Source organism: Saccopteryx leptura, chromosome 1, assembly GCF_036850995.1.
Source record: "Saccopteryx leptura isolate mSacLep1 chromosome 1, mSacLep1_pri_phased_curated, whole genome shotgun sequence".
NCBI lineage: Eukaryota > Metazoa > Chordata > Mammalia > Chiroptera > Emballonuridae > Saccopteryx > Saccopteryx leptura.
The window spans coordinates 298,277,662-298,298,694 of record NC_089503.1 but is presented as its reverse complement, the minus strand read 5'-3'; the positions used below and the strand labels follow the sequence as shown (position 1 = coordinate 298,298,694).

Genomic DNA, 21,033 nt, shown 5'->3' with positions numbered 1-21,033 from the left:
AGGCATAGTCTCATCACCTGATACACAAATCACATGGTACCCATCCCTCTATCTTCTCTTCTGTGTCTTTCTGGGTCCCACACTCTCTGACTTTTATTCACTCAGCCAATGTCTCTTTCTTCTTCAATATCAATAACTCCCTTTCTGCCTGATTATTCTTTTTTATTTTTTTTGTATTTTTCTGAAGTGAGAAGCTGGGAGGCAGAGAGACAGACTCCCACATGCCCTTGATTGGGATCCACCTGGCAAGGCCACTAGAGGGCGATGCTCTGCCCATCCGGGGCATGCAACATGAGCCATTGCAACATGAGCCATTCTAGATCCTGAGGTGGAGGCCACAGAGCCATCCTCAGCGCCTTGGCCAACATTTGTTCCAATGGAGCCCTGGCTGCAGGAGGGGAAAAGAGAGATAGATAGAAAGGAGAGGGGGAAGGGTGAGAAGCAGATGGGCACTTCTCCTGTGTGCCCTGGCTGGGAATCGAACCCAGGACTTCCACACACCAGGCCGATGTTCTACTGCTGAGCCAACCGGCCAGGGCCCCTGATTATTCTAATGGCCAAATGTGACTCTGATTTCTCCTGTTTGAAAAATCTTCTCTTTGACCTCCTAAACACCTTTTGGCTATCTGCTTATTTCCATGTTCCCATTCTCAGCAAAATTCTTTCAAGGGTTGCTTACTTTACAACTTCTCCAACCCAACGCAATAAGGTTTCGGCACCTCTTCCTCCACTGAATGTGCTCTTGTCAAGTCCTCCGTTGGCTACCTCTCTGGTCTCATCTCACTTGATCTCTCATCATCATTTTATCCTATCAATCACTATCTCATGAAACAAGTTTTGGGGGAAAAACCTTTCCACTTTCAGACACTCGAAGCTTCAGGAGTCAGTACAGTATAGGAAGTAAAGAACTTTTGCCTTTGCTGAGTATAAATGAGGTCACCTAAGGCGATGTGTGGAGTGAGAAGTGAAGAGGCAAAGGGCTAAGTCCTAGGGGACAGGCAGAGGCAGGGAGGTCTACACAGGCACCAGAGAAGTGGTGGCGACTGGGGCAGGAAATGCCAAGGACAGTGAAGCCACCGAGGAAGAGAGCAGTCATTAGAAACCAGACTCCAGAAAGATGGAATACATAAGGACTGGAAAGAGTCTATTGTATTTAGGGATTAGGAGTTCATGAGTCACCATTTACAAATACTTTCAGAATGCTGACAGAGGCTAATTGTACTGAGGCCAGATTGCACTGACTTGAATTAAAGGGCAGGCCAGCAAGTGTGGACATCTGAGAAGCTTGGTTGTGAAGGGAAGAGGACCGAGCAGGTAGCATCCAGAGCAGACACAGGGTTGAGGGAGGGGTTTGAAAAAATAAATCTGGTTATATCTGGCTTGTTCAGAGATTGTAGGGAAGAAGGCTTACCTAACATTGTACCACTTTTGCTGAAACTGAAAAGAGGAACTTTCTTTGTTTCCCAAATTAATTGAGGTAATATACAGGTAAGAGTTGTAAAGACTATAGAGTGCAATGAGAACTTAATATGGTATTCTTGTTTCCACTAAGAATAATCACTTACCAGGAAAAATTACATTTTTGACTGTGTCATATAGTCTTCATTCAAATCCTAACCCCTAATAAAAGAACCCGGCCCTGGCCAGTTGGCACAGTGGTAGGGTGTTGGCCTGGCATGTGGATGTCTCAGGTTTGATTCCCGGACAGGGCACACAGGAGAGCACACACCCTCCCCTTCCTTCTCCCTCTACCCTTGCATCCATGGCTTGATTGGAGCAAGTTGGCCCCAGGTGCTGAGGATGGCTCCATGGTCTCACCTCAGGTGCTGAAATAGCTCCATTTCAAGCAACGGAGCAGTGGCCCCAGACGGGCAGAGCATTGTCCCCTAGTGGGCTTGCCGGGTAGATCCTGGTCGAGGTACATGTGGGAGTCTGTCTCTCTGCCTCTCTGCCTCCCTGACTCCCCACTTCTCACTTAATAAAAATTAAAAAAATAAATAAAATAAAATAATCCCATTGTTACAAATCTGCAGTTTGTAAATGATTGAATTGGTATAAATGACATTTTGCTTGCTGCCTTTTGAAAGAGTGAGGGGTTTCTGGGGTCGATGTTGGCCAGCCTGCCTGTTTCTGTTCACTTGTTCTGAGCTCGCAGCCAACTAGATGGGCCATGTCATTATGCAGGACTGATGAGGACTAACAGCTCAGTGCCTTCTCTGCAGGATCACTCCTTTCTGATAAAAGAATGCATGAATCCTGTCAAATAAACTTGAGATACTTTAGATTCTAGGCCTCTTATTCCAAGATCTCCTTCAAAGCCCTGGAAGGACAAACCTAATTCTTCTTGCCAGCCATCTAAACAGACACTGGCTTCTACCGCCAAGATGTTCCACAGTGCTTCAGATATGAATCCTAATCATCTTTGCTCAGTCTGACAGAAGGTAAAAGTTTAGCACTCTGGAATTTAATTTTGTGGACTCAAGAGTCAGAAATCCATGACCTGCTATTAAGAGGCCTATATTAATTATTCACTGTATTTTTTTCTCTCTCCTCCTAATATACCTCTATGATTTATAAGTACAGACGGGAGGGCTCTTCTTTCTCCATACTCCTTCAGGTCATCTGCTCTTAAATGCATGAGGAATTATCAATGTCTGTGATGGGCACGGGACACACAGACCAGATTAGGAAGTCTGGGATGAAGTCAGGGACGTGCATGCAATGACCCGTAAGGTGTTGTTCCTATGTCTCTCTGGCTTGAGTTTTCTTGTGGATAAAAAATATGTAGCAATTTATAATGACAACTCACTAACCCTTAGAAAGGACCGGGCTGAAGAAGGGCAACTCCTGTCTGCCATGAACACTGCTTCTACTTGATGCAGTGTCCTCCGTGTACACGGAATGACTCCCATTCAGAAGTCTCCCGTCCGAGGACAGACTTGACCTGCGTTTTCATAACCTGTGCGTGGAGGGAAGTTTCTTGGTCTGGGCTGCCTAACCTCCTTTCCACCCTTCCTCTTGGTACTCTGAGTCATTGTCCCTCCAAGAAAGAGAAATGCTTATGCTACTTTAATTTGTCCAGGACACATACCTAACATCTACATTATGTTGCCCTAGCAACATACTCAACAAAATACTTTTTCCCTTTGGACTCAGATTGACCTGGCTTTGAAACTTGAGTGCTTGGGGCCAGATATTTAGTCTCTAAGTTTTATCATTTGTGAAACTGAAATGTCATTCCACACTTTATAACATTTGTGGCAGAGGTCAATATAATGTATGTTAAAAAGTATGTACCAAGTTCCAATAACAGTAGTTATCGTATTAAGTTAGGTATATTTATTTTCTTTCCTATAGAACTCAACTGATCTAATCATCTATTCCTTTGGGACTTTCCTCTCAGGTAATTATTCACCATAACGATGGCAAGCAAATTAATATTTCTTGTCAATGTGATTTATTTAGAAACCGGCCGAGCTGCCAGGTAAATTGGACAGAGCATAGGGCTAGGGAGGTAGGACGTTCTCGGTCCTGGCCTTGCTGGTTCTCATATTAACTAGCAGTGTGACTTTATACATGACTACCCACACTGGCAAAGTTGTAAGTTATCAAGAAGTTTGTGTTTATCATGAATGAAAGTGTAACATCAGATTTAAAAAAGACATTTTAAATCTCAGTAATTTTAATTAGATCAAATATTTATTGCATGATCATTAAGGACTGTGCTTGGCAATGTGAGGGGTAATAATTCAGGCTCCCTGTGCACACACGTGATTGAGGACTGTTACGGGCTGAACTGTGTTCCCTACAAATTTACATGTTGTGGGGAACAAATTAAAGTTCTAATCCCCAACACCGCACAATATGACCTTATGTAGAGATAAGGTCTTTACAGAGGTCATCAAGTTGAAAATGAGGTCACCAGGGTGGGCCCACACCCAATAGTACTTATAATAAGAGGAAATTTGGACACAGACACACACGGAGAGAGAAGATGGTGTGAAGACACAGGGAGGGGACAGCCATCTCCAAGCCAAGGAGAGAGACCAAGAACAGAACCTCCCCTCACTTCCTTAGAGGAACCCACCTTGCCGACACCTTGATCTTGCACTTCTAGCCTCCAAAACTACGAGACAATACGTGTCTGTTGTTCATGCCGCCCGGTTTGTGGCGCTTTGTTACGGCAGCCCTAGTAAACTATACAAGGGCCTGTCAGGAGCTAGTGGCTGTGGAAACAACGGGACAAGGCCCAGTTCTTTCTCTCGGGGGAAGGACTCAGGAAAGGAAGCCGGTAACTCAGCCTGCCTGATAAACCTGCTCCGATACAGTGTGTACAGGGCGCCGAGGGAGGCCAGCAGAGGACAGCTGCGCAACACCAACGAGTCTGGGAAAGCCTCCCGGAAGGAACCTTTGAGCTGGAGTTTTAAAGGACAAGGGGTTAGCAATTACCCGGGGTCAGAATGAGTGCAGGAAGGGAGAGTGGTCGGCAGAGAACAGGGTGCAAACAATGCAATCTGTGCCAAGACATGGATTTGTGAGCAAATTTGGCACAGTGGCAGGACTGTAAGTAATTCAGCAGGGCCAGAGCTTAGGAGGGGTGGGCAGATGAAGCTGGAGAGGTGGGCAGAGTCCAGGTGGGCGGAGGGAGTCTCCACAGAGCGGGGCGAGGGACCAAGGCCTTGAGGAAGGGGGTCTTTCTTGAAGAGGCAATCCGCAGGATAGAGGCTACGTTAGGCAGGAGGGAAACCATGAACTAAAGGGAAGTTATGTATTTATTTGGCAGCAAGCGTTCTGATCTGGTTAAAGTAGAGGCTCTCTCAAGAAGCAGTGAGGATGAGGTGTACAGGTAAGGAGAAGTAAGATAAAGAGGTCCTTGGAAGGACCAGGAGCAGGACAAACAGGGTGCTTTGAGGGCAGGGCCAGCAGCCTGTTCAGTGTCTGCAATCTCCTAGGAGCTGTATACACATTTTCTGAATGAATGAAGGATAGAATGATGAAATAATGTGGTCTTTTATCAGTGATTTGAGCAGGGACTTTCAGGTCCTTGTTTGGTTTGGTTTCGAAATCCAGGCAGTACAGGGCATTTTTAAAAAAACCTTTTTGAGTTTCATTCTCTTCATTTATAAATACAGGACAGTGATACTTAGTGACAGGAATATGGTAAGAATTTCTTGGGATAATTTATATGAAATCTAATAGAATGTAAGAATTCCATCCAGTCAATATTTATTGAGATACTACTATATGCCAGGCACTGTGCTAGGCTTTAGGAATACAAAGATGAACAAGACTCTGACCTCTACTTCTGAGAAACTCACTTTCTAGGGTAGGAGGCAGACATGTGAACAGATAACAATTGCAATGCCATATAATAAGGACCAGCATAGGGACAGGATGGCGCAGGAAGGGGGGTGGTAGGCCAGCCAGGTAACAGGAGGGTGTTAGGGAATACTTCCTGGAGGAAGTGATGCTTGAGCTGAGTCATGACCCACACTGCGCAATGAAGTGAAGAGGAAGAGAAAGGAATTACAAACCGAGGGAACAATGGGCTTCCTCTGCAGCTGTGTTTTCCCAGTGTCATGTCTGACTTTCTACCGTGCCTGTGCAGTTCCCTTGCCGACAATACACTCTGATTGGTTAGAGCAAGAACACCACCTCTAACTCTTGCCAGACTCCTGAAGGCTAGATATTGAAGTCTGAATATCCTCAGTATTGTCTGGACTCTCCTTAAATTAACAGGAGCCACCTGCTTGATCCCTTCACGCCCCTTCTCCTTCGCCCTGACCCTCCTTGTTAAAAGAAGTGATAACCAGGCAAAGAACTAAAGGATAAAAAGGAGTTACGAGGAGAAGAAAGGTCCTGGCAGAGAGAGCAGCATGTGCAAGGGCCAGGCGAGGGAAGAAAAAATACATAGTTCTCTCAAACTGCTCAGAGAGGTAATGGTAACAGACGAGGCTTGAAAATAAGGTGGGCTCAGGCAGTTCCTAAGGTATCCTGACTGTGAAAGCCATGTTAAGAATTGTGGAAATATAACCTCCCATAGGTCATTGAGAATCGCTGAAGTATGTTAAACAGGGTAGTGCTATAAGCAAACGTGTGCCTTAAAAAGATCACACTGGCTACAGTAATATATACTTAACATTTGCTGAGCATTTATTCTATGACAGCTCTGTGCAAAATGCTTTGTATGCAGGCATGCATACGGAAATGTTTACTAAGCAGCTGGACAGCATTGGAAGCCAGGTAGAAAGAGGTGGAGAATAGAAACAGCTACAGATCTTTGAGAACCAATTATTTCCCTAACGGATGGACAGATACAGCACCACCCACATTTGGAGGCAGGAGGAGGATTAGGAGAATAGAAATGGTTCAATAGGGCAGTATAATGTCACAGACCCCAATAAATATCAACAAGGGAGTACATATTAATGAGGAGTGCATAGTAAAAACCAGACATTGTAAAAGAGGGCAAAGAGAAATGAAGTGAGAAAAAAAAGGGAGGTTGGAGTTTGGCAAGAAGCAGGTCACAGCTGACTTAAAAGAGAATGATTTTAGCAGAAGAGTTCGGAAGCAGGAAGGATTATAAGAGGTATGGAAGTGACAAGAAGTAAGAAAATGAAGGTCATTGCCACCGAACACTTGTTTGAGAGACTATCTTTTTAAAGAAGCAAAGAAATATGATTGTGGCTGTATTTCTTAAAATGAGTCTGGAATTCAGCAGTTTTAACACATTATATGAATCGGGAAGTAAATTCCTCACCCCAAACACCTGGTCACTGGAAGCAACAGTGAAGATCAATTTATGCAAAGATGACTACATTAAAGGACAGTGTGTGTGAGCATTAGTTAGTAATGGGAGTTGTAGTTCTGCATTATTAGAAAACGGGGCAGCATATTTGAAGGTTTAAACATGTAATCGGATAACTTCCAGGTAGAAGAAAAGGCTCTCCTTAGCATCCCCAGATTAGAGTTGTGGCTAATGTCATTTCCAAAAGCCATTCTTTGAAGGTGGTCACCCCTAACTTGCCCCCATGTCTGACTTTCTACCGCACAAGCAATCAGCGTCCTTCCAAGGCTAATGAGATCTACACAAAGAATTAATAGCCTTGCCGGCACTGGTGTTGTACCCTGCATCTTTAAAGAGCTCGAAATATTAAATAACAAGCCCAAAGAACATTGCTCCCACATCCTCATTAGATTGATTTTGCAGATGAGTAAACCGCATCACAGAGAAGCAAGGCAGTAGGAATGAGAAGTCTTACTGTAGTTCTCTCTCACCCCACAGTGAGGCTGTTGCTTAATAGATTTATATATAATTCAGCTGTTGTTCAGAAAAAGAATAACCCCCTCCTGGCTTTGGCTCTTGGATTCTAACAGATTTTATTTTACTTTAAAAAAATTTTTTTATTGAATTTATTGGGGTGACGTTAGTTAATAAAATTATATAGGTTTTAGGGTTGCAGTTCTGTAATCCATCACCTGGATATTGTATTGTGTGTTCACCACCCAAAGTCAGGTCTCCTTCTGTCACTGTTTATACCCCACACTCTTTTGGATACTAATGGATTTTAAATGCCTGTGTCTTTTTTTTTCTTTTCTTTGCAAAAATGGGTGTGTAACTATTGGCCTAAATGAGGTTAAAAAATTATAGCTGCACTTTCAATAGAAATCAACCCTCTCAACTCAGAGATCTCACCTGAACCAAGGAGGTATAGAGAATGTTGAGGGTACTTCTTCTCTTGTACTTTGAAATCTCAGTAAGTTTATGAAATTTCCTCAAACAATATTTAAAACAAGAAATCATGATACAGATGATTAGTCTTACCCTGTAGGGACAATTTATTTTTCTGCTTCACAAGTTTAACTTCTGACTTGGATCATGATTTGATGCCGAGATACTTAATAGGTCATTTTATCAGGTCAACTGCAAATGGTGCCCTTATTACAGAAAAGTTATGTAAAAGATGAAAAGAGAAGCAAGTCTCTGGACATGTAAAATGCACCACAAAAGTGTGTGTGTGTGTGTGTGGGGGGGGATTTCAGTTAAACACTTGTCCTATGAATCTTTTGTTCCAATGGATGACTTCCAAGAGCTCTGTGGCTCCACTTCAGAGTCCAATAGGCACTACTCTCATCCACCTTCAGCAAGTCTTTTATGAATGCTACCCACCCAAGTGTACAAAAATGCCAGTTCACATAAGGCTCCTGGTATCATTTTTATTTCTTCCCCTGTAAAGGCTGCACATTGAACATTTTAATAATGGTCAAAGCATTCCTAGTCAACTTAGATGGTAATTGCTGAAAAAACAGCAGATGTTAAGAAAAAAAAATTGGTATAATTTCTTTCTTTCCTCTTTTTGATTAGAGTTTACAAATATAACTGTCAACTAGTTACCCCAGTGAGGCTATGAGTCAGTCCTCCTCCAAGTAATATAAACTTCTTAATTTAGTCTTTGGTCTATAAATCTACTGCAACACTCCAGTGTTCTGATGCTATCGGTATCTTTATCTGCCTTGACTCCACACTATCATAAATTTTACCTCCTCCACTACCTACTGTGAGTTGTTGCTGGAAAAACAAGTGCCAGTAAGTAATATGCTGGAGGATGGTGACTATATGGAAGGATGAGGGGCAAGGTCCTGGGACACAGTGTGTGTGCACATGTGTGTGTGAGCCCATGAAGGAATGTGTGTGCAATGTTCATGCAAATACTATGATAGGTCTGAGGGCAATCCTGTAACCTGCTTGAGGTCAAGGATCATGTACTGTTCACTGTTTTATCACTAGTAATTAACACTGTCTCTAGCACACAGAACATGTTTAAAGTGTATTTGTTACAATAGAAGATAGTTACAAAATATTCATGAGGATGTAAGGAAAGCACAGGGATTCCAGTCAATAATGTTGTAATAACTATTTATGGTGCCAGGTGGGTACCGGAAATATTGAGGGGAATACTGGGTAAGGTCGATGATTGCCTAACCACTGAGCTGTACACCTGAAACCAATACAAAATAAGATGAAAAGGAACAAAAATAAATAAATAAAACCAAGACTGATAAGTTGTTCAGGAAAAAAGAAATAAAGAAAACGGAATACACAGAACTTGGATTTGAAGAGCTTCCAGTCTAGTTGAGCGATAAGATCTATACAAGTGAAAACTTAACTCCTAATTCTAGAGAGTGAATAATGGCATGCCAAGGGTAATTCTTCATAACAAATACAACCACTTATGAGTTCAGAGAAAAGAGAGGCTACTGAGGGCCGGACTGGTTAAGGGAAGCTACATAAACAAGGCAGGAATTGAGTTAGACCTTTGAGGATGCAAGACAGAGGGGAAGGAGAGGAAATAGCCATCCAGGAGAGGGGAGGGGGGAGTACAAATGAGCAGTCATTGAGACAAGGATAGATAGTTTGAGACTGAAAATTAAGGAAGCAGTCATCAGACTTGGAAAAAAGAGATGATGATAGAAGCATATATTAGAAGGAAGTAAATAAGTATGAGCATTTTGTATGATAATCATTTCATACTTAAACTCCTTGGTGAAAAAAAAAAGTTACTTTGAAACCTCGATACATTCTATATGTTGCAAACTTTGGCAAAATAGATGGAATGCCAGAGGACCCCAGCAGCACCCCCAGAGGCCAGTGGGTAGCAGGCATATACGCCTTACTAGAAGGGAGCTGACCTATGACTTCAGAGGGGTTGAACAGGTAGAACAGGGTCTGCATAAGCCTTTGAACAAATGATTCTGTGTTGAAAGGGCTTATGATTACAACATAAATCTGACTTTCCCTGATGTACTTTTGTAGTTATTCATTAGTTGTGTTGGTTTCCATTTGTTTTATATATTTAAGGAGACAGAAGTGTCAAAACTGTGTGCACAACTATCCTGCAAACCAGCACCAGATACATAAAGAAAAAGTTCAGAATTTTGACTTTCACATTCTCACATAAATATGATCAAGGGTAGGTATGAGAGACCCAAGAACAAGCAATAATTGATATATTTCAAAAATAAATGAGGTGTTTTTTAAACCATATCTAGGAATTGATATAAGAAATCTTTATTAAAGTTAATTATAGCAATGTAGATAACCCATCCATATATTGGGTTTATGTGTGGGAATATATAGAACAGAATGAGCAAAATTTTTTTGTTAAAGATTTCAATAAATACTCTGACAGTTACTTATTGGACCTTTTAAAACTCCCATTCATCAATGGAATACTGATTAAATGAAAATTTAACTCTTGAGAGTGTTTCCTAAATAAAGTATATCTCTGCATGGATGTACTACTGTGATGTTTTAACTAACATTAATTATATCCTTTTGATGTCTCCCCTGTCCTGTTCTAAAAAGCTAATAAGACCTGTACAGCATCATAGTTAATAGGAGTGTGGTGCTTGTTGCTTAGGCAACAGGATGAATAAACGCAGGTCAGAATGTGCTTCAAGAAAAACAAAAGCTAGGTTATGACAGAGTGGAGGCTGAAGAGGTCTAACAGATTTTTCACCACATCAACGAAATCTGTTTCTTAACGTGGGTTGATCATATTAGTGTACTTTAACTAAGTTCATAATGAAATAAACTAGATTATGGAGATAATTAATTTTTATAAATGCAGAAATTGATTTTTTATGATAGCAACAGCAAATAAATGGTGGATAGCAGCATAGAAAACAATAATTGATGACACCATTTTATGATTTGCTTCATTTTCATAATTAACTCATTCCTCTTAAAGATAATTCAAAGTTTTTTTTTAATAGATTCTGTCACATAAAGAAAGTGTTTGACTGACTTATCTGAATTAATCATGTTTTCTTAATTTCTGAAAAATTATACACAATATTTGGGATAGCTGAAGTAGAAAAAATAAAGACAAGGTCGATGAAGAAGAGCAGACCTCGGTTTGTCAGGCAGGCACAGGTCCCGTGCCTCCTAGGTACGTTCTGGAGTGCTCACACATATTTCCCTCATGAATGCTTTTTACAGTCCCCAAATGCTTATTTGAAACCTGGTTGATTAACCGTTCAGTTCCAAGCTTTCAAAAAATGGATTATATTTGCTGAAAAGTGTTTAAAATTCAGAGGAAAATCATGCTGATTTAAAATCTTTCAAAGCAGCCAAATATTCCAGAGAATCCTAAAACCTACCTAACTTCTCATGGGACCAGAATACATTTGGACAAGGGTTTGAGGAGTGGGGATGAGAAAGTCTTATCTCAAGTAGAGATAGGGAGAAAGAATACTTATCAAAACGTGCAGTCAACGTAAGGAACCACGCAAAGACTTTCACTGTGTTGGACAGTTCCTCTAATTCTTGGTGTCATCTGTTTAGTGGCCCAAATCTGTCTTAAATCTGCTCAGTGTCCTAAGGCTCTCATAGCAACGGAAGAAATTTCACTTTTTTTCCTAGTTCAGAACCCACAATATCTTGCCTAATTAGGGATGGTATTCTTAAACATGAGAAAAACAACAGTAGCTGCATATCATTGTAAAAATACAGGTTTATAAAGAGTTTTACATATACAATTACTTAGATAGAGCTCATAAGTCTTGATGCATTTATGTAGCTTTTTAAAAGGCTCATGGGGCATACACATTTTGGGAGAAGTAGAAGTTTAACAAGCTGAGTAATTTTCAAACCCACAAGGGTCAAGTCAGGCTTGGAGAAAAATAATCTCCAGTGAAAGAGAAACAGACAGGACTAGCTCTCCGTGTTTTGCTATCGATTCCGGTATTAATAAGCTTCAGGTGTCGGCCTGAAGCATTTTATTAACAAATAGCCATTAATTATTTCTACATGCCATTGGCAAGCTGCATGCCTATGTTACGCAGCACTCTCTAAATTTAGGGATAGGCAATATGTGTGATAGGACCTTAAAGGCAAGGAAAGGTAATAAGGACAGTGACGGTGACGTTGCTTAACAAGGGAAACTGATGAGTCCTGGGGGTGGTATGTAAATGATGAGAAAGCTGTTCTATGGATCTGCACATCTCCCCATCCTCCTTCCTCACCTATACTCACCGCAGGGAGAAGTTTGCACACACTAGGTTTAGACTGCACGCAGACCAGTATTCAGAAGTACATGAATGTATGTAGTCCACTAACCCCTTTCTGAATATTGACAGCTAATTGATGGAAGTGTTTGTTTTCTACCTAAAGTAATAAACAATACTTCAAAGCTCCTTGATCAGCATGAAAGTGAATGCTCTCCATATCTGACCACCTGAAGCAGTTTGCTAACGAACTAAAGGTCATCCACACAATTTAAACTGTTCATCGAACAATTATTGGGGCAAAAAAAAAAAAAAAAAAAAAAAAGATCTTTACACCGTGAACATGATAAATTGTCTAATTAATCACTAAATGCTGATGCTCAATTGAAATCATATGTTTTTAGGAATCCAGAATTAACTGAAGAGTGCTATAATCTAACTGGGTATTCTGAGATCACAAATTTATAAAAATCATACAAAGAATGACAGGGAGAATAGAAATGTTAATCTTCTTTCCCTGCCTATAAATAGTAGTCTCATCAGTTCATTCATATAATACATACGTATATGGATGCCTATAGATCTCATTTCTCAGCAAGTGACTACATGTACACAGCAAGTTCAAGTCCTAAGGGCATCCGATTTTCTGATGCAGTTACATATATAAAACTGACCGGTTTTGGTGCAAATCAGGCTGCCTCTGAGCCGTGTAAGACACATAAGAAGCAAAGACAGACAAAAGGCAGCTCCGTGGACACAGAGAGCGTCTTACCATAAACTGCACATTGTCAAATCCATTAGCCATCAGGTGGTTCTCGTACTGAGGTAGCCCAATGCTTTCCAACCATTGTCCCACTGTTTGCACAGGGCATCTGGGTCCTGTAAGAGGATGAAGAGGGAAGCGTTTAAGCAGGGAGTAGCCGTCCACGGGGTAATAGCGGTAGTCCTGGGCTGAGAGGTGGCATTGCCACATCATGCTCCTGGGAAAGTTGCTATCAAAGGAGCCCGCCAGCTTGACAGATTAATGTTCTCGGCGAGAGAGCAAAGTCAGAAGTAAAACATAGTTTGCCAGGCAGGCTGTGGAGTGTGACTTGATCCTAGCTCCACATTTCTTACATATTAATCTTTACTACCGACCAGTACGTCATACAGCCCCCAAAACCAGGCAGCAGAAGAAGGCATATCAAGCTGTCAGCTTAGGCTGGTCTGCGTTCTATGTGATTGTTGGAGTACTCCACAATGAGCAATGCACGGCCAGCAGCCAGAATTCTTTTTATCAAGTACTCCTACACTCATCAGTATGCAGCTCCATGTCCTGCTCCCCCTCGCTCGCTCCCCTTCATTACCCAGCCCAGGCTACACCTCGCATTTTCAATAATAGCCATCAGATAAGGCAGATTTTTTTTTTTGTCTGCAAGCTGTAAGCTGCTTCCTCCTACACACCCATCCAAGCGTCAATCTTGAATGATGAGAGCAGTCAAAACAAATGCAGAAAATAGCAGGATTCAAAAGCAAACCAAAGTGCTGAAATCTGTATTGAATCTTCATACCGGTTATGCGCTTACAGAGCTATTTGTTGTGGAATTTTGCGTTTCAAAAGACACCAGGAAATGCAAAGCTTTAAGTATAGCTTATAGCGGAGCTCACTACAGGTTCCCTTTTCTCCTTTCTTCCCTTCCCTTTCTTCTTCTTAAAATGCAGCACAGATAAATGTTTCTGATCTAAAGCTTTACAGTGTTTGGAGAATAATTATTCTCTTTCTTTACGATGCTGTGTCAAAATGAACCTCTCTGAGATCCTTTTTTTTTTTTTTTTTTCATTTTTGAATTACTGCAAAATCCAGAAAATGCATCGCAATCTTGAAGTCAGGATAATTCATTTCTTGTTCGCATGGCTTCTTCCAAACAAAAATATTATTAGACACAAGAACTCCTTTTCCCCTCTGATATTTATAACCCAGTCCACCAGGGCTACTATTCTAAACTGGCCATCAAGGTAATATTACTGAGTAGGATTTTTTAATAAAGAAGAGGAGCCCTAACCAATAACAATTGAAGAGTAACAGATGTAAATGTGTGTGTTTTACTGAATGGCAGACAAATGGAGTAATTTATTTAATAATTGAGAGGAATGAGAGATTAATAATAGAACTCCTGGGACTAGATAGTCAGAAAGAATAGACTCTTACTTCAGACTGGGAAAGAACTTGCAGAAGGTTAGTCTAACTTCCTCCTTGCCACAGGGAACCCCTTGTCACAGTGTTCCTGGAAGAATAACATCTACTTTCTGCTTGAATACTGCCAGTCACGGAGCTCTTACTACTTCTCAAGAAGACTTCATTTATTAGAAAGATATTTTACTTCCTGCCTGACTCTACTCACTGGCTCCAGCTCTGCTCTTGGAGTTCCACGACTGGGCACACTGCTTTTGCCACACAGAGTGTTTTAAAAATTAAAGATAACTCTCATTCCCCCAGAAAAGTGCCTGGCACATAGTAAGTGCTCAATAAATATTTATTGAATGAAACATTGTATTACTTCTTTCTCCAAACCTCCTCTTTCTGTTTCCTTTCTCTTTTTAAGAACCCTGTCAACCTCCCAGACACACAGACATTAAACTTCAAAACATGGTACATGCTCTTTCTTTTACTGCTGACATCAGTTCCCAAGTTCAAGTCCCTCAGCTTAGTGTCTCTGGTATCTATTCCCTTAAAATTTTTTTTAAATTTATTGATTTTAGAAAGAAACAGAGAGAGAGAGAGAGAGAGAGAGAGGGAAATATCAACCTGTTTTTCCACCCATCCATGTATTCATTGGTTGATTTCTTGTATGTGCCCTGATGAGAGATTGAACCTGCAACCTTGGTGTATCAGGACAATGCTCTAGCCAACTGAGCTTTCCAGCCAGGGTCTGGTATCTATTTTCTTGATTCTATTTCCTGATTCATGATTATGGAACTTCAATTGGCTTTAATGTTGCTTTCTTAGTTCAGGCCACCTGGCCTAATGACAATGACTTCTACATTGGTCTTCCTACCTCTGCTAATTTATTTATTTATTTTTAGATTTTATTTATTCATTTTAGAGAGAGGAGACAGAGAGAGAAGGGAGGGCAGAGCAGAAAGCATCAACTCCCATATGTGCCTTGACCAGGGAAGCCCAGGGTTTCAAACCGGTGACCTCAGTGTTCCAGGTCGATGCTTTTACCCACTGCACCACTACAGGTCAGGCCTACCTCTGCTATTTTAAAAATCCATTTTATATGTGGTGTCAGAGTAGGTTCTTTAAGATACCGTTTTTATTATATATTACTCCCTTTCTCAAAACTCTTCTGTGGTTTTTAGAAGGCTTCAAAATAAACTCTCAACTTTTTTGATGACACTTTGGGGAACCTTTATGATCTAACACATATAATCTACCTACATCCCTTTCCCTGGTGCTCCGGGCAGGTGGGATTACTGCTGGTTCCCACAGGCAGCCTATGATACACTGTGGTTGATTTTATTACATCCTCACATTCTGCCCCTTCATTGGTTTTGGGTTAGATGACACTTCCTTCATTAAACCTTTTCTAATCCCTCCCCCCCCAACAGGAATAAGTTTCTTCCTTAACTCTCTTTAAGTGGTATTTTTAGATTCTCTATTATAACAAATATTTTCTGTCTAATGTTACAGTTATTAGTGTACAACACGTCTTGAATGTAGGAATATGTCTTCCTAATACTGCACATAGTAAAGAATCCGGTGTGCATCTGCTAAGTCAAATAATGTCACTTTCATGTCACAGCCCAAGCTACATATTTAAATTTTTATTATATGTTTTATTTTCATTTTTAAGATTAAATTTTACTTTAATTCTTAGTGAAATAATGACAGTAAACATCTCACATTTATTAAGCCATTAATTAATGTAAAGCTAAAGATAGTTTATTATTCTAATGTAAATAAAAGCAGAATCAGACAATATATATTTTTACAGCGATAATAAAAGAAGCTAAAAAAAACTATACATTACCCTCCTTTCTTTACTAATGAAATGCATATTTGCTAATTGCTAATCTCTGTAAATTCTATTTCCCCCAACTCCTTTTTTAATTGAATTTATTGGGGTGACACTGGTTAATAAAATGACATAGGTTTCAGGTGTACAGTTCCATAATACATCATCTGTATACTGCTCCACATGTTCACCACCCCAAGTCAAGTCTTCTTCCATCACCATCTATCCCCCTTTACCCTCTCTGCCTTCCCACCCCATCCCTCCCTTAATCACCACGCTGTTGTCTGTTTCTATGAGCTCTTGTTTTCTTTGCTTAATCCCTTTACCCTTTTCATCCAGCCTTCAACCCCCTTCTCTTCTGACAGCTGTCAGGCTGTTCTCTGTATCTATGAATCTGTTTTTATTTCATTTATTACTTTATTTTATTCATAAGATTCCATGTATAAGTGAAATCATATGGTACTAGTCTTTCTCTAACTGGTTTATTTCTCTTAGCATAATAATCTCCAGGCCCATCCATGCTGTGGCAAAAAGGTAAGATTTCCTTCTTTTTTACAGCTGAGCAGTATTCCACTGTGTATATCTACTATAGCTTTTTATCCTCTCATCTGCTGATGGGCACTTGGGCTGTTTCCAGATCTTGACTACTCTAAATAAAGCTGCAATGAACATTGGAGTGCACGTATTCTTTCAAATTAGTGTTTGGGGTTTCTATGGATCTATTCCCAGAAGTGAAATTACTGGGTCATAAAGCAATTCCATTTTTTAACTTTTTGAAATACCATTAACTCCAAAAACTCCCACAGTAGCTGCACCAATCTGCATTCCCACCAACAGGGCATGAGGGTTCCCTTTTCTTCACATACTCACCAACACTTATTGTTTGTTGATTCATTGATGATAGCCTTTCTGACAGGTGTGAGGTGATATCTCATTGTGGTTTTAATTTGCATTTCTCTGATGATTAGTGACATTAAACATCTTTTCATATGTCCATTGGCCATCTGTATGTCCTCGTTGGAGAAGTGTCTACTCAGGTCTTTTGCCCATTTCTTAATTGGATTGTTTGTTCTTGTGGTGTTGAGTTTTATAAGTTCCTTATAAATTTTGGATATTAAGCCCTTATCAGATGAATTAGGTGAATATGTTTTATTCAGTGGGTTGTCTTTTTTTGTTGTTGTTGATGGTTTCCTTTGCTGTGCAAAAAACTTTTAGTTTGATGTAGTTCCATTTGTTTATTTTTTTGCCTTGCCTAAGGTGATATACCAGAAAAAATATTGCTGTAACAAATGTCCAAGCCTGACCTATGGTGGCGCAGTGGATAAAGCATCGACCTGGAATGCTGAGGTCGCTGGTTCAAAACCTAGCTTCCCTGGTCAAGGCACATATGGAAGTTGATGCTTCCTGCTCTTCCTCCACTTCTCTCTCTCTCTCTCTCTCTCTCTCTCTCTCTCTCTCCTCTCTCTAAAATGAATAAATTAAAAAAAAGAAGTGTCTAAGATTTTATTGTCTATGTTTTTGTCTAGGACTTTTATGGTTTTGAGTCTAACATTTAAGTCTTTAATCCATTTTAGTTAATTCATGTATATAGTAGAAAAAGGTAGTCTAGTTTCACTTTTTTTTTGCAAGTATCTGTCCAATTTCCCTTACACCATTTATTAAATAGGCTATCTTTACTCCATTATATTTTTTTGTCTCCTTTGTGAAATATTAATTGACTATAAAGGTGTGCATTTATAGCTGGACTCTTTGTTCCATTGATATATATGTCTGTTTTTATGCCAGTACCATGCTATTTTGATTACTATGCCCTTATAGTATAATTTGATATCAGGTAGTGTGATTCCTCCAAGTTTGTTATTCTTTTTCAAGATTGCTGTGGCTGTTTGAGATCTTTTGTGGTTCCATACAAATTTTTGAAGTATTTATTTTAGTTCTGTAATATTTTGATAAGAATTATGTTGCATCTATAGATGTTTTTGAGTAGTATGGACATTTAAATGATGTCATTTCTTCCTATCAATGAACATGGTACATACTTCCACTTATTTATATCTCCTTCAATTTCTTTCTTTAATGTCTTATAAATTTCTGAGTACAGGTCTTTTAGATCCTTGTTTAAATTTATTTCTAGGTATTTTGTTCTTTTTGAAGCAATTGCAAATGGGGTTGTTTTCATAGTTTCCTTTTCTGATAGTTCATTATTAGTGTATTTAAAAATTTATTTTTGTTTTTAAATATTTCCCAAGTATCTGAATTCTTTAAAAGAAGAATTCAGGTGAATTTCTGTTTATCATCCCATCCTCTTTTTCACTTGATTATAATTTATCCCTGTTAGGTCTTTTAAAAAGGCCAAAAAGTTTGTAGCAGTGTACAAATAAATTTTAAGAGATTCTGGTTGCTCAACATTACCTATAAAAGAAGTTAAAAAAACCCACTATTTTTCTTTGGACAGCTCTAAAGCTGATATGAAGTGGAGTAAAGTTAAGCATGAATTATAGCCTCTCCTAGGGTCACATCTATATTGTTCCTCTTGATCATTTTAAACTATGAATAGGTGAATGAGCTACACAAAGAGCAAGCAAACATCACAATAATGTTTTGGCTTGGTAAGACATGTGCCACCTGACCAACTCCCAGATTTTATCTCACCTCTTATGACTGATTTTCAGCTGCTGGTTCATGAACCAGTGTTGGTCTGCCAAAATTTTTGTCCTGGTCTTTGAAAGAATTAATCACCTGATGTTGTATGAAAATTATAGACCCAATGATTTTAATAGAATTTGCTTACCCTTAGGGTGATTGCCACTTATTAACCTACATTATTGATGAAAATACTACTGAGGCTGTCTTAGATATCTTTGGAACTTGTAGGCTCATTTGAATAACCTTTTGCACCATGCAGAGTGCAAATCATGCACAATAGACAAAAGCATCCAGACAAACTTATGCATCATTCAATGCATCATACATGTGGGATTTGAAAATCAAACACCAGCTTGTACCAGGTTGCACTGTTATGTGCAGGAAGATAAAACTTTAGTTGTGTGTTTTCGTTTCTGGCTGGCTAGGTCACTGGTCCCCAAGTGTAAAAAGTTGAAAACCACTGTCTTCAGATACATACCAGGGATGAAGTAAATGAAAGAGTACCACAAATATCCTGGGTATTATAGCATCATTGTTAAGTGAATGAATGAATAAATGAATGAGTAACAACATGGCTTTCATAGGATTTTTATTTCCTATAGAATGAGATATCTATCTATCATCTATCTATCTATCATCTATCTATCTATCTATCTATCTATCTATCTATCTATCTATCTATCATCTATCTATCTATCTATCTATCTACTTTCATCTTTTATCTAATATTTAGATTGCTACATAAAAACAGAACTCAGAAAGAATACTGGTTACTAATCACTTGACAAATCATTATACAGACTAAATTTTATTCTTATAACTGTTCAATTGTGCAGTTTCTATTCTGTAATTCTCTTTATGTTGGTGCAAAATTATAATGCAGGAGCAAAGTGAGTTAGAAGAGGGTTGGGGGAGGTGGTAAGGCAGAGAGAGGAAGAAGAAAGGACCCTGAGGCATGCTGTTACTGTTAATTAGTGAAGGCATCTTCTCATGAGCCAAACCTCTAAAAGAACCTTGATCTAGGTCTGACGATCATTTTTAAATAGTGTTTAAGTATATTTCTCATTTTCTCACTTTATTTGAAATACATTCTCAGAGCCTTAAAATTCTTAGAGCATAACAACACATTATTGGGCAGGCACCTTCATTCAACTAGAACTTCTCTAAGTCCCAAAATAAGATAAGAGGAGGGAAAGAAGAAACTAACAGTTATTCTGGGCTACTGTGACCCAAGTTGTGTGGCATAGATTATTAGCTCCATTTATAGATAAGGGAATTGAATCTCAGAGTATGTGATGAAACCAGGAATTTCCTTTGACACAGTCTTTAAAAAAATAATCCTGGGGGTTCCACTTCCAGAATGGCAATGTCAAGAGCTCCACAGACCTTATTCCAAGCCAAACAAACATAACAGGATAGAAAATAAAATAAAGCAACCACTTAGAGTCTCTGGAAATTGTCTCAAAAACACACAGAGGACAGAGAAGTATCTGAGAGTCTACTAAACCTTGGTGAGAACAGAGAGGAGCTACGGCCCTGGAGCCATGACTCGTTCCTGCTCATCTTTCCTTTCCCAGCTCAGCTTGAAGAAAAATCCACTTTGGGCAGGTGAGCCCAAGATGACGGGGCTCTATGTCTCTTCAGCTCCCATCCATGAGACACAGTATCTTGTCAAAAGGGTCAGGCCAGTAACATTTCTAATTCCCTCTAATTTCAAGTTGCAGAGGTTAAATTCCTGGTGTGTGTGGCTGATATGTTATGGGTGCCTTTTGTACATCCAGTCCCTATTCATAAAGTGGAGGCTCTATTCCACTAGGGCAGGCTAAGAACAGTGAGGCCCTGATTGCCCTCATCCAGCTTAATTGTAAGACTGAGGTTCCATGCCCAGAAAGTCAAGCTGAGAAGATGATAAGACCAGGGATAAGGCTACCATCCTTGTCCAATGCCCAGAACAGTGGTTCAAAGATCTTGCCGAAGGGAAGAGTCAGTCCCTAAGCAGAGAGAACTCTAAAGCTCTATCTTAAGAAACTGATTTTATTTGAAATGAGTATGAGAAAGTTCAAGCCTAAGTGGGTTATTAAAAACAATGGAGGTTTGTATGATAAGCAATTAAAAGGAGACTAGTGGCTCCATTAGGACAACAAGCTCTGTGGTAGGCCAGCTAGTTTTAGAGAATCAGAAAGAGAGGCAGTTAAGAAATGCCCTCCTAGGGTCATAACAAACTTCAAAGGCTGGCCTCAACAACTATTCTTGCCAAACTTAATTGAACCAGACTCTGGAACAATTCATAGCTCAGGGAACTGTCAAAAACAATAGAGCAGTCAGATGGCAATTAGTGGAGCCCAATAACTGAGTGGGAGGCATAGATCTTAAAAGAAAG

The 21,033-nt window shown here is 39.7% G+C and overlaps 1 protein-coding gene across 7 annotated transcripts in view; it reads right to left on the bottom strand.

Moving 5' to 3' along the window:
• Positions 1–21,033, bottom strand: part of ANKS1B (ankyrin repeat and sterile alpha motif domain containing 1B) — a 1,043,795-nt gene that overhangs the window by 385,374 nt on the left and 637,388 nt on the right. For 5 of the 7 annotated variants that reach the window (XM_066357188.1, XM_066357179.1, XM_066357202.1 and 2 more), the window contains exon 15: positions 12,782–12,888. In XM_066357188.1, coding sequence (XP_066213285.1) covers positions 12,782–12,888 — 107 coding nt within the window. Of the gene's footprint in view, positions 1–12,781; positions 13,228–21,033 lie in introns of those variants that run through there. The other 2 variants (XM_066357228.1, XM_066357218.1) reach the window with 2 other exon arrangements.